Here is a 12,762-nt window from a genome sequence, read left to right as displayed (position 1 = left end):
GAAATAAGTGATTGCTTATATCAATTGTGTAAGAAGTATCAAGAGTGTATGTAAATTTTGTATATTTCAACGAGTGAATAGTAAATTGTTCTAAACCATTTCATGCCTATCTATACCGAAAAACATGCATCCAGAATCCTCTTCCGTTCATTGTAGGCCTTTAAGATAGTTTATGTTTGATAGCCTCTATATGCCGCGAACGGTCTTCGGCCCTGAGGAGTCCGTGTTCAGACTTCGGGAACGGGAGAGTAGCTTTGATCTAGCTGAGTCGTATGGCTGATAACTTCTCATGTGAGTGGATTAAGTATACAATCCCAATGAGGAGAAATCGGCACAGACCAAAAAGATCCCTTGACTATCGACTTCCGTGGAGCATGGTCCCATGTGTTCGTGACCCGAAAGGGTTGGTTTTATGTCACATGGTCCCATGAGTCATGAGGGACGGTGGGAAAGGTTCCAGTATATCATTGCAGAAGATTGCACTCACTGGCACAGAACTACTACGGCTGTTGTTGGACAACTTGAGTGTGAACATCGTAGACAGGAAGCAGATAAACATCACAGGCGTAAATAACACCAGTCTCAACCCCAACCTCCACCACCTAAAACGTTCAATCAATGTGGTCGTATGTTTCATGCCAGGATCTGTCTCCTTAGCCATTAAAGGCATCTGCATTTCCAAATCCAAGTACTGGAAGAATCACAGGAGAAATATGATTACTCCGATACGAGTACCAGCCAACAACGATGATTCAACAATTTATTATGAAATATAAAACATGAAAAGCATTTGTAAAAGCTGTTTGTAGCATTTGATGATGTAATAAAGTTGTAAAATTTGCCCCAACAACTGAGAAGTTTTGAAGTGTGAAATGGATTACAGTAGAACCTCGATCATTCGAAATCGGTCAATTCAAAATGCCACGTAATTCGAAGAAGCCCTTGTTCCCGGAAACACAAGATACGGTTTTGTATGTTATTTAAATTGTTTAATTCGAAATACGGATAATTCATAATTCGAAGTACAAATTACCAAAATTCCGACTTAATTCGAAAATGCCTTTACATTCTAAAACAATAGTAAGTTACAGAGTAATTTAACCCTCCGTCGGGCGCAGCTGGCCTGAGAGGCCAGGAAAACACGTTTTGGCATGCCCTCTCTCCACCCCACTCCCCAGCAGGCCGCCCCAACGAATAGTTTCCTGACTCGTGGCAGTGTATAAGACACCGTACCTCAGTTGACTGCCACTCTCCATGCGGCTCGCCTGTAACTTCCGCGGCTTGTGAGGCCGACTGCGCCCGATTACGTCATAATTTTGAAGGTGAGTTTTTTCAGTATATTTTTATTGCAAGGGTTAATTTTACTCGAAATAAGCTTGTTCTGTGTGAAAATTCATCAATATCTTTAGAAATAAGTGCTATTCTGAACCTGGCCTCTCAGGCCGAGTGCGCCTGATAACGTTACATCGATAACTAATTTAAGTATTTATATCTTTAGTTTCAGATTTCCTGCTGAAATGGCCAAAAAATTGTATGATGTCTCCAACCCCAAGGATGTTGCGGAAATACAAAGCATCCTCCTTGAGGAAATAGTGATGATCCTGCTTTAGTTGAGGACTTGGGTGAAGAAAGCGGCATTGCTTCTGAGGACGAGGTTGAAGAACGTGAAGTGGACTCAGAAACTGAACAGGAAGGAGGGACTAGTGGTGAGGAAGACGAAGGAAAAGAGAACATGCCGGATGCCTTTTTTCTTGGAAGACACAGACAGACAAAGTGGCCCAAAAAGCCATCTCCGGCTGCTGTTCGTCGTGCACAACGTCACAACATCATTACACACCTTCCAGGTGTAAAAGGAGATGCAAGAAATTGTAAAACCATATTACAATGTTGGGAATGTTTGTTCAATACCGATATTTTGGAATTGATTGTCAAATATACCAACCAATATATTGACTCAGTCAAAGCCAAATTTGCCAGAGATAGAGATGCCAGAGAAACAGACCTCATAGAAATTAGGGCATTCATTGGTCTACTGTACCTGGCTGGAGCTTACAGAGCAAAACGTCAGAGTCTGGAGGAACTATGGGGAACAGAAGGACATGGGATTGAAAAATTTGGCCTCGTGATGAGTATAAAACGGTTCAAGTTCCTCATACGTTGTATTCGTTTTGACGATCGTACCAGCCGTTCACAACGGAAAGAATATGATCGACTTTGCCCAATCCGTGAACTGTTTGATTGTTTTGTTCACAACTGTCAAAAGAACTACATTCCGGGAGAAAATGTCACAATCGATGAGATGTTGCCAGGATTTCGTGGAAAGTGCGGTTTCAGACAATACATACGATCTAAACCCACCAAGTATGGTATAAAGATATTTTCCCTTGTTGATGCCAGAATGTTCTACACCTACAATATGGAAATTTACGCAGGAAGACAGTCTGAAGGGCCATATAAAGTAAGCAATAAGCCAAGTGACGTGGTCAAACGACTGGCTGAGCCTATTTTTGAGACAGGGCGTAACATAACCTGTGACAATTGGTTTTCAGACATTGATCTGGTAAATGATTTGAAAGAGAAGAAGCTATCATATGTTGGGATAGTAAGAAAAAATAAAAAGCAGTTGCCGCCCAGTTTTGTCTATGTCAGAGGGAGGGATCAATATAGCAGCTTGTTCGGATTCAACAATGGTAACACTTTGATTTCATACATACCAAAGAAAGGGAAAAATGTAATTCTCATTTCATCACTTTGTGAAACTGATGCCATTGATCAATCTACTGGAGTGCAGAAGAAGCCAGAAGGGATTACATTCTACAATATAACCAAAGGTGGAGTTGACACAACTGACCAAATGTCTGCAACTTTCAATGTGAGCCGGAACACAAGACGCTGGCCGATGGTCATTTTCTTTGCCTCTCTGAACATAGCCGGCATAAATTCCCAAGTGATTTCGATTGGAAATGGACTGGAAGCACTAAGAAGGAGAATCTTCCTCAAAACTTTGTCTCATCAACTAGTGATTGGACATCTAGGCCGGCAAAGTCTGAACACAAGTGGAATGCCTACTCAGCTGCAATTGCGCTTGAAAAGGATTTTGCCCCAAAAAGAACGTGAAACGTCTTCCTCCATACCTCCCAAAAGACGCAAGTGTGGTACAAGCATGGCTGAAACAGGATTCAGAAGGATGACAAATTACGAGTGTCATAATTGTCATGAACCGATCTGTCTAAGCCACGTAAAACCGCTGTGCCAGACCTGTTATTCAGCTGCTGATTCTGAAGATTCATCGTAGGGTTCTGTTCACATCTGCAGCAAAGAAGGATGGTCCCACGTCAGAAGACAGTATATTTCACCTTTGTATTTCAGTTCTTTTCTTTTATAATGTTTAATTAGTCTAATTTTAACATTTCTTTTGTGATAAGTGATTAATTTTTGATGTTTTAGTTTAAGCTTTATTTCATGTAATAAACACTTTCTTTCCCGTTAGTTTGGTATATTTGCCTTCCTTAGATCCTAGCAAAGTATTAGATCCTAAGCAAACAATTAGGTAGAGAGGAGGGGTTAAAATATATGGGTGGCCTCTCAGGCCGGCTGCGCCTGATTTTGTTTCGTTCAGAGGTGCGCCCGACGGAGGGTTAAATTAAAAATTTATCCACGTCATGATAGAACGAGTCTTCCCGAACATGCAGGGGTAGCTTTCTGCACTTTCACACACTTCGGTGTGTCTACAGTGTGCTTCATAATTGCTAAGTTCGAGTGAAATCGGAATTCTTTTGTATTCAACGTTTTAAGGAACGTTGGTAATATCACGCAGCAGGCAGTGTGCGGCGAAACAAAATCTCCGAACACTGGCGATGCCGACAGTTGACGAAAAAACATGGCTCATATAACCAAAAAAAAAATGCATTTGCACAGGGGAACCAGGATGGTTTAACCTCGCCTGAATCATGTGATTTTCTTCTTTCGTTGCGTGAGGTTATGTTTGTCAGTGATTTATCCACGTGCATTATTTGAACATTGTGAATGCACCTTTTGGATACATTTCGGAAATAGCTTTTTCCATGGCATTTGAAGGGTTTAAACTGTGAATCAAGGTGATGGCATGCATTAATGGGTCTTAGAATACTTTGTGACGTGGCAAGTGTTTACATTCCTGAAGTACGAGAGAAGTGCCATGGCGGGAAATCATACAAGGATAGAGTGACTGTATTGTGTTGTCATGCAGAAGGATGCGAGAGACTTTCTCCCCTCGTTATAGGAAAGTTCGATTAGCCATGATGTTTTAAGGGCATCGGGTACTTTCTGTGCAAGTACAGGGAATCTAAAATGCATACAGTAAAGTCATCCAATGAATAAAGCACTTACACATGGGAACCAGCATAGATTTCTCCTTGTCTTAGAATCGTGCTTCTTTTTTTCTTCTTTCTTTTGTTGCAAGAGGTTATGTTTGTCAGTGAATTATCCAAGTGCATTATTTGAATACTGTAAATAATGCACTTTCTTGGATGAATTTTGGAAATAGGATTTTTTTTTTTTGGGCATTTGAAAGGTTTAAACAGTGAATCAAGGTTAACTGCATGCAGTAACGGGCCTTAGAATATTTTGTAACGCAGCGAGGATTGGCACTTCTGAATGACGAATTGGTGGTTAATTCAAAGTCCGATTTTTTTAGTCCCAACGACTTCGAATTAACAAGGTTTTACTGTGCTAACAGTGCTAAAGTCTATGTTTTTTAAAGATTTATTTTTTTGCTAGTTGCTGTATGTCTGTATATCGCACCAACACAGATAGGTCTTATGGCGACGATGGTATAGGAAAGGTCTAGGAGTGGGAAGGAAGCGGCCATGGCCTTAATTAAGGTAAAGCCCCAGCATCTGCCTGGTGTGAAAATGGGAAACCACGGAAAACCATTTTTAGGGCTGCCGACAGTGGGGTTCGAACACAGCATCTCCCAGATGCAAGCTTACAGCTGCGCGCACCTAACCGCACGGCCAACTCGCCCGGTAAAGATGGGTTTATAAGATGGCATATTACCCTAGTGAGTACACCCAGTACTGACACTGTGTAGATATATTACAATGTACTGAACTACAGTATAACCCCGATTTTGCATAACCTCGATTTAATGTAAATCCGCATTTAACGGAAGAAATTTCCAGTCCCGAATAATTCCATACGAGCAATGCAAGGTTATATTCGATTTAACGTGATTCACAATAGGGAAAAACCCACATTTACCGTTAAGAAAGTGTTAAAATTCTCAAATATTTATTTCTATTCATTTTGGTTATGGGACATTAAGAACCTATGAAAAAGATGTCATAAGCTTGCTAAGGATGATTCAAGGCAGACGAGGAATTTAGAGCGCTGGCACTTAGGGCTAAAGTGACATGTCTGACTGAGATGCATGTCTGAACGGGGCCACTGTAGCAGAAGAGAACCCCCGTTTTAATGACAATGTTATTATAACCTTCAAAAATTCCTACATTAATCTGTGCAATATCCTTTGGTTACAATCAGAACCCTTTTACTGATTCATCCGTTATTACGGGCAACTCGGGCGTGTTAATTTTTATCCGTTATCAATATTCCTACACCCTACCAAATACAGTATATGACTCCACTCCAGGGTTATTATATATATTGAATGTGATCGATCAGCTTCCGTATCTATTCCTTGCTACACAAAACAACTTCGACACGTGTAAAAAAAATCGGGATAATATGTTTTTGCAATAAGAGCAATACCAGCAGTTTTTAACTCCTTAGAAATAAAGACTGAAGTAAACGATTGCTTCATTTTAATAATATGTACTGAAATAAAATAAGAATGTGATATATCTTCTTCTCAAGATACAACGGTATGCATAACTAATTTCAGAGGTTAGGTTATGTACTTTCGCGTCTTGTTAAGTTTCAGAAAGGCTGGTCTCCTGTAAATTTATAGTGAAAATATTATTACTCTAAAGGGAGCTCAAAATATGTTTTCATAATACGTGCATGGTAAATGTAGGTTAGGTGACGCCGTTTGAAGTAAGAAAATGGAAATGTTTGCCACAAGTCTCTGGAGTGATGCTATCACAATTTTTAAGAATGAAACTGAACATGCGTGTTCAAACTATTGGAATTACAATATACGTGCCAATGAGTAAGCCGCTGCTTGGAAAACCTCCGCAAAAAAGTTTAAACAAACCGATTGCTGTTTTTTAAAAGTGTTTTTGTGTGAGTTTGGTATCTTACCTGACTTTTATGGAAAAACGCATAAGAATAACCTTAAACTAAAGCGGTTTTGCATTCACTGACAAAAATCTGTGAAAATGAAGCACAAACCATAACTAAAGTACACTGTGTAGTGTAGATATATCCTTGTTTTATTGCTGTCACTGTGTAAATAATGTATTACGATACAATTTGTTAATACCAATATAAATGGTCCGTTATTGGAAGATGTTTCTACTGAATCACCGATTTAACGTAAAACCCCATTTAAGGTTAAAAATATCAGGTCCCTGTAAAAACGTTAAGTAGGGGTTTACCACGCTTAGTGTTTACAGCGCTTGCGTACCTTAAGAGAGTCCCATCTACTCCCGCCGTTTACTCTCACTCGCGTACCTTAAGAGAGTCCCATCTACTCCCATCGGGTATATCTAAGCCATGACTATAGGAACTTTGGTGTGTATGGTTTTGCTTCTTACCACAAGAGATTCGACAAGAAAATCCATTACTCAACACTATCAAGGAACTATTCAGACAAGTGGCAAGATGAAGATAAAACTGTAAAAGGTAATATTTCACCCTGGTATGGATTATATTTAGAGCCCTGCACGGATGTGGATATTCACGAATTTATGGTACGGGATAATGGTGACATATAAAGAGCCTTGATATCATAAAGCCGCAAAACTGACCTACGCCTAACTGGCTCTTGCCCTCAGTTAATGGAAGGAAGGAACAAAGATCAATATGTCGGTAGAAAATCCCTCATACACCAATGGGAGAGTCGGGTGCCAGGTATCATATCTATTGTATTATGTTAACAGATCTATCCATTTCAATACCTTTGGTGTAATAAATATTTAAAATATTCGCGGATGTGAATAACCACTCACGGATGCGGGTGCGGATAATATTTTGTATATCCGCACAGGGCTGTAATTATATTCACTATTCCCGAATTATAAAATCAAACCTACACCAATCAAACAGGAAGCAAATGCAGTAGACTACCATGTACGGAACAATCTTATATATTATACAAGTTGCTTTATGTCGCACCGACACAGATAGGTCTTATGGCGACGATAGGATACAAAAGGGCTAGGAGTGGAAAGAAAGCAGCCGTGGCACAGGTTCAGCCCCAGGTTTGCCTGGTGTGAAAATGGAAAAACACGGAAAACCGACTTCAGGACTGCCGACAGTGGGGTTCAAACCCACTATCTACCGAATACTGGATACTGGCCGCACTTAAGCCACTGCAGCTATCGAGCTTGGTAGGAACCATTTTATCTCTGCATTATAATCCTAATGCTCTAATTGCAAGTTGTTATGCAATACAAATGTTGCATTTAGAATTAGGCCGATAAACCTCATTTCTTCATAGTTGTTAAATATAACTTATGCCTCAATCTGTCCCTAAAGCACAGTTCTCACCCTTCTATTAGCACGGTCTGGCTCAGAATCACTGCCAGAAGAGTCCTCATCTTTATTGTTGCTACGATAGTGTCTCTTCTTTTGGACACTATCTTCCTTCTTGTGGATTTCGAAGTCTTCTTCTTTACCTAAAAAACGAAACAAAACAGAATAACAGAATTTAGAATAATAAGAGTTTCATGGCACAATTAAATCATTTCAAAATTTAATGGCACATAAACTATTAAACTAAACAGGTTTTAAATGAATCCTGTGATGGCATAACATTCTAATTTTTAATTCCTATCACTGCAACCATTCATGGAAGAATCAGACTCCAAAACATTACTAATTGGTATAAAAGGAAGAGAACAATAAAATGTTTGAAGAGAAAATGACCACTCAAGTGCTGTAAATTGTTCCAGTTTTAAAGAATGTACGAACATAGCAGCTTGGTACAACCATAACTTTGACTTCTTAATATCATTTATCAGTCCAAATTTGAATTTAATTCTAGAGGAATATACAAAGTGCCACTAAACAAAACAAAAAAAACATAAATCAGTTATCAAATTCATATCAAAGAGGCCCAGATTATCTATATAGTAACTCTGAACCTCAAGGTAAGTTAGTTATCTGTACAAAATAACTATTACTTTACAAAAATTACAAATATATCATCCTCTTATTCATATCAGTGCTGTTTTAACACCATAATTTTCAATTCCAATCAAGAGAAACTAGAAATGCATCAATATGATAATTTGAATAGCTAAAATTCCTCAAGCATTTATGATAGAGATATTTAAAAGAACTAAAAACACAAGCATTAATAAGGTCAACAATCAAAAATCACCACGAAAGCTTATGTTTGTATTAAGTAGGTGTCAAAGTGCTAAGTACAACATTTTTATATTTTCTCTACCACATATAGTCTTTTTCTTCATTTCTAAGCTACCTGCGGGAGGCCAGGACTTAGTGTTCACACTGCATGCGTCGGGTTTCCCTTCAATACATTGCTTAGTTCGTACGTATATATAAAACTTAGGACTCATTTCCTATGGAATCCATGATAAGGTGAGATGAAACTTCTGGCATGTTTTTAATGGATGATGTAAACCTCAGATGAGGAGCTAATGATGAAGAAATGGATAATGGTGAATGAACTTGGTTAAGGAGGTGGAATTGGCTGTGGCCTAACAATAGGAACAGTCCCAGCATTTGCCTAGAAGTCAAAAAGGGAAGCCACTAAAAAACATTCTTAGGACAGCCAATGCTGAAGTTCAATGCCAGTCATCTCCCAAATGCAAAGCTTGGCTCCATAACCATAACACACCACATGCAGCCACTCCACTTGATAATGCTCTGTCTGTATGATCAGCAATTAAAAAAACTCGATAATGTGTACAGAATACCTTTATTATACACTCTATTCAATACATAACAACACCACAAATTCTTCTTTAACACTCGCTAACAAAAAAAATTCATAGGAAAACTTTCCCTTCAACATACTGACTGTCACTGAGGTGGAATTCTTCAATGGGATGACATGTTTCGGAAGTTATCCTTAAGCAATGCTGAAGTAAACAAAAGGCATAATTACGCTTTATTTTATTCAGATTACATTTTTCATTATGCCTTGGAAGTGCATTACCATCCAAACTACTTCTGCTACGTATGCAACTCATTTACGCTTAAAAGGCAGACGTGTCCAATAACTCCACAACACAAGATATTGTATGTATTAACTGTATTTTGCCTAACCCCTACTTCATCAGGATAAACGCTGGGCACAGCATTTTATATGTAAACCTTGTTCGATATGATTAGGGGACTGGATGCCAAGAAAGAACTTTTTGCTAAAAACATGATTTGACTGGAACCAACAAATCACTTTTGCACCATTTATACTGAGGGATTCTCAGCAAAAACTAAACGAGAAATAGTCTATCCAGATCCTGAATCTGCGAGGTGACTTATACCTCATGATGATGAGCTACTGATTCCAAATCCCTGAGATTGAAATGGGAATATTTTAGCTTGCTGTAATGATGGCACATCATATCTGCCAAAGCTCCCTGTTGTATTAGAAACTCGTACTCATTACAGAAATGAGTGATTAAGATACTCTTGACGAGTTGGAAAGTACCTTTGATCCTGAAGTCATCTCTGAAGTGCACAGTCCTGAAATATAGTGTTTCATATAATATGAATGGAAAAATAATGATAATGGGGAGCAGCCTCCGAAGAGGCCTGAGGCAGGTCTTTCAAGTTGACGCCGTATAGGCGACCTGTGTGTCCGGGAGGATGGGGCCTACCTAGATTGAATTCAAATGCTGAAGATGGCTCACCAACACTCACCTCCCGAGCCACTGGAATTAACCAACGAAGGTTAAATGATGATTGATGATGATGATAATCATGACTGTTGTTTAAAGGAGACTAACATCTAGCTCATCGGCCCCTAATGGAACGAGATGAAAGAAAATATATTACAGTAATAATTAATATTTACTCAATGACTAGAATTTTTAAAAATGATCAAGAAAATGATAATGAATTTAAAATAATCAGTGAATCTAATTTGTAATGCATTATATTCTTATAAAATTATTTTAAAAATAAGATTAAAATATACCAAAATGGAATAAGGCATTGCATTTGAAATGAAATCATGTATTTCATTCAAAGTTTAAAAACACAATAAAAATAAACAAAGCTACACTAAAACAGAGCTAACTGAGTAAAATAAGCAGTTAACAAAATAAAAATAAATAGAAACTTCACTTTTTAACGAGATAAAATAGGCCACTATCCCGCAAAATGGATGACAAGATCTACCAACTGCTCGTCATCTCGTAAAATGAGCGAAATGATACTTGGAAGTTTCAGACTATGTTGCTGACTGGCATCCCGTAAGGATGTGTACTAGCCAGACAACCGCTGCGAGTACACACCAGGGGGAGAAGGGCTTCAGTAATATGCGTGCACTGCTATACCATGGCTGATCCGAAGATATGATACCACTGCTTCTCTCCAAGAAACTCGAAGGGAAGTCTTCCATACCATTGTAGCTTCTTTAAGCATTCTCAGCTTATTTTAACAAGGGGCGGCCCTGCGACTCCTTCTCCCAATGGGACATTACATGTCTCAACTGCGAACGAATATCAGTGGCTGGAAACTTGTAAAGCAACAGAGGCAAAATGACCACCTCCATGGCAGCCCTATCAGCTAACTAGTTTTCCGCTACACCTATGTGGCTTGGGAACGACAAAAATGAGATTCTGTTGATAGCTCTCCAACACCAGGCCAGCAGGTCCTGGATCTGCTGTATCAAAGGGTGCTGCAGGAAACATGCATCAATAAATTGTAAAGAAGTTCAAGGAGTCAGTACACAGCAAAATGTGTCCATGCTCATTAGACAGCAAGTACTGCAGAGCTGCAAGTTTCTGGTATAGAGAAAAAAGAAACCCCTTATCAGCAACAATGAATGCATAGCCTACTTTCGCTTCTGCCCTCGAACCATCCATGTAAATACTAATGAACCTGGATACTCGCTACCAATGTACAGGAAGAGCCTCCGATAAATGGAGAGGTCCGTGTTCACTTTTGGGCCGGTGTGCAGATCGAGGATGATTTCAGGTTGTCTTAATAACCACAGAGGAACCTTACTTAGGCATCTAACAGGACAAGGAACTGAAGGTACATTAAACAATCTGTAACTGCTGTCCAACCGTATACCAACCGACTGTGTTGCTCATTCATACAACATAGAGCCAATAGTTTCCATTGTGAAATACGCAGGGATAGCTCGAGTGAAGTGGCATCTGTTGCAAATTCGCAGTGTAGAATAATAGTGTTTACTGGCACCACAGGTGTAAATGCAGCAAACCAGATTCAGTGAGCAAGCTAGCAACGAGGCTTGTATGGAATCCTCTCATTGCCAACCTAACTGCTGTTGTGGACACTATGTAGTTTCACAAGGATGCTTTGCCTTGCTGAGCCATATGCCGCACTGCCGTAGTCTACTCTAGATAACATATGTGCCCATATAAAATCATAGGAGCACATACGTGTGACTCCCACGATAATTTACTATCGAAAAGGACCCCAAGGAATAGGTACGTGTCACCTACAGAAAAAAGTGACACCCCCAAATAAAGTGCAGGATGGGGGTAAGGAGAATGCTTCTGGGAGAAATGAACAACAGAGGTCTTTGCAGTTGAAAACCAAAAATCAAGTTATGAGGTCCACTGTTCGACACTCTGCAAGTGCCATATTTTGTGAGCTATAATGCAGAGCAAAACTGTTCGTATACAGCGATGGTACTACTGCTGAACCAGCAGCAGCGACAGTACCATTTATAAACATACTATAAATATACTATAAACATACTAAAAACTATTTAAAATAGTATGCTGCTTAAATATGCCTTGTCAATGCATTTTCTGTTATCGAACCTTATTTATCCATTGTAGATGTTTCAAGAACAATAAACATTCTCTTTATCAGCAATCATACAAACTTATTTCAACTATCAAAGTCTAATTAATATACTAACTGCACTACAATACTACATAATCTATTGTATTTATCCTACAAACCCCTAACAGAATGAAAACTGCCATTACTTACTGAATATAGAAAGGAATACACAAGAATTACATCAAGAATCTTGAAACGATCTGACCATATTCAGTAGGACACTAGTGAGATGGATGAAGTATTCTTTAAAATGTCATGTTTAGCTCACATGCCGAGCATGGAACTGTGGTTATGGCCGGGATTAATTAGTATGAGGAAGGAGTTGGAGAGCTTGAGGGAGATAATTAGGATTCTATCAAGAGGGCAGGAAGGAAGGTGGGACTCCCTCAAACAATGTACAGGATATGATAGGTGTACAAAAGGGATGGAAAGAAGAAGGGGGCAACTGTAGAAGACAAGTGGTCTAATGTTTTAAGGGGGAGGATATTGCAGGTTAAGGGCTCTATTCAGAAGCAAAATTCAGGACAGGTGCCCGAGTCATTTCAGGTAGAACAACAGAAACAGAGGGGAGACAAACACGGAACTGTTGCTGAGGAGTGTGAAGTAGGAGGAAAGGAAAATGTAGAGTAGAGGATAAGAAAA

At 39.2% G+C, this 12,762-nt stretch overlaps 1 protein-coding gene across 3 annotated transcripts in view; it reads right to left on the bottom strand.

Moving 5' to 3' along the window:
- Srrm1 (Serine-arginine repetitive matrix 1) overlaps positions 1 to 12,762 on the bottom strand; it is a 638,713-nt gene that overhangs the window by 248,480 nt on the left and 377,471 nt on the right. For all 3 annotated transcript variants that reach the window (XM_067135198.2, XM_067135197.2, XM_067135199.2), the window contains one exon: positions 7,654 to 7,781. In XM_067135198.2, coding sequence (XP_066991299.2) covers positions 7,654 to 7,781 — 128 coding nt within the window. The remainder of the gene's footprint in view (positions 1 to 7,653; positions 7,782 to 12,762) is intronic.

The sequence above is a fragment of the Anabrus simplex genome, chromosome 1 (genome assembly GCF_040414725.1).
Source record: "Anabrus simplex isolate iqAnaSimp1 chromosome 1, ASM4041472v1, whole genome shotgun sequence".
NCBI classification, from domain to species: Eukaryota; Metazoa; Arthropoda; class Insecta; order Orthoptera; family Tettigoniidae; genus Anabrus; species Anabrus simplex.
The sequence above is the reverse complement of the archived record's forward strand: the minus strand, read 5'-3'. Positions and strand labels throughout refer to the sequence as shown.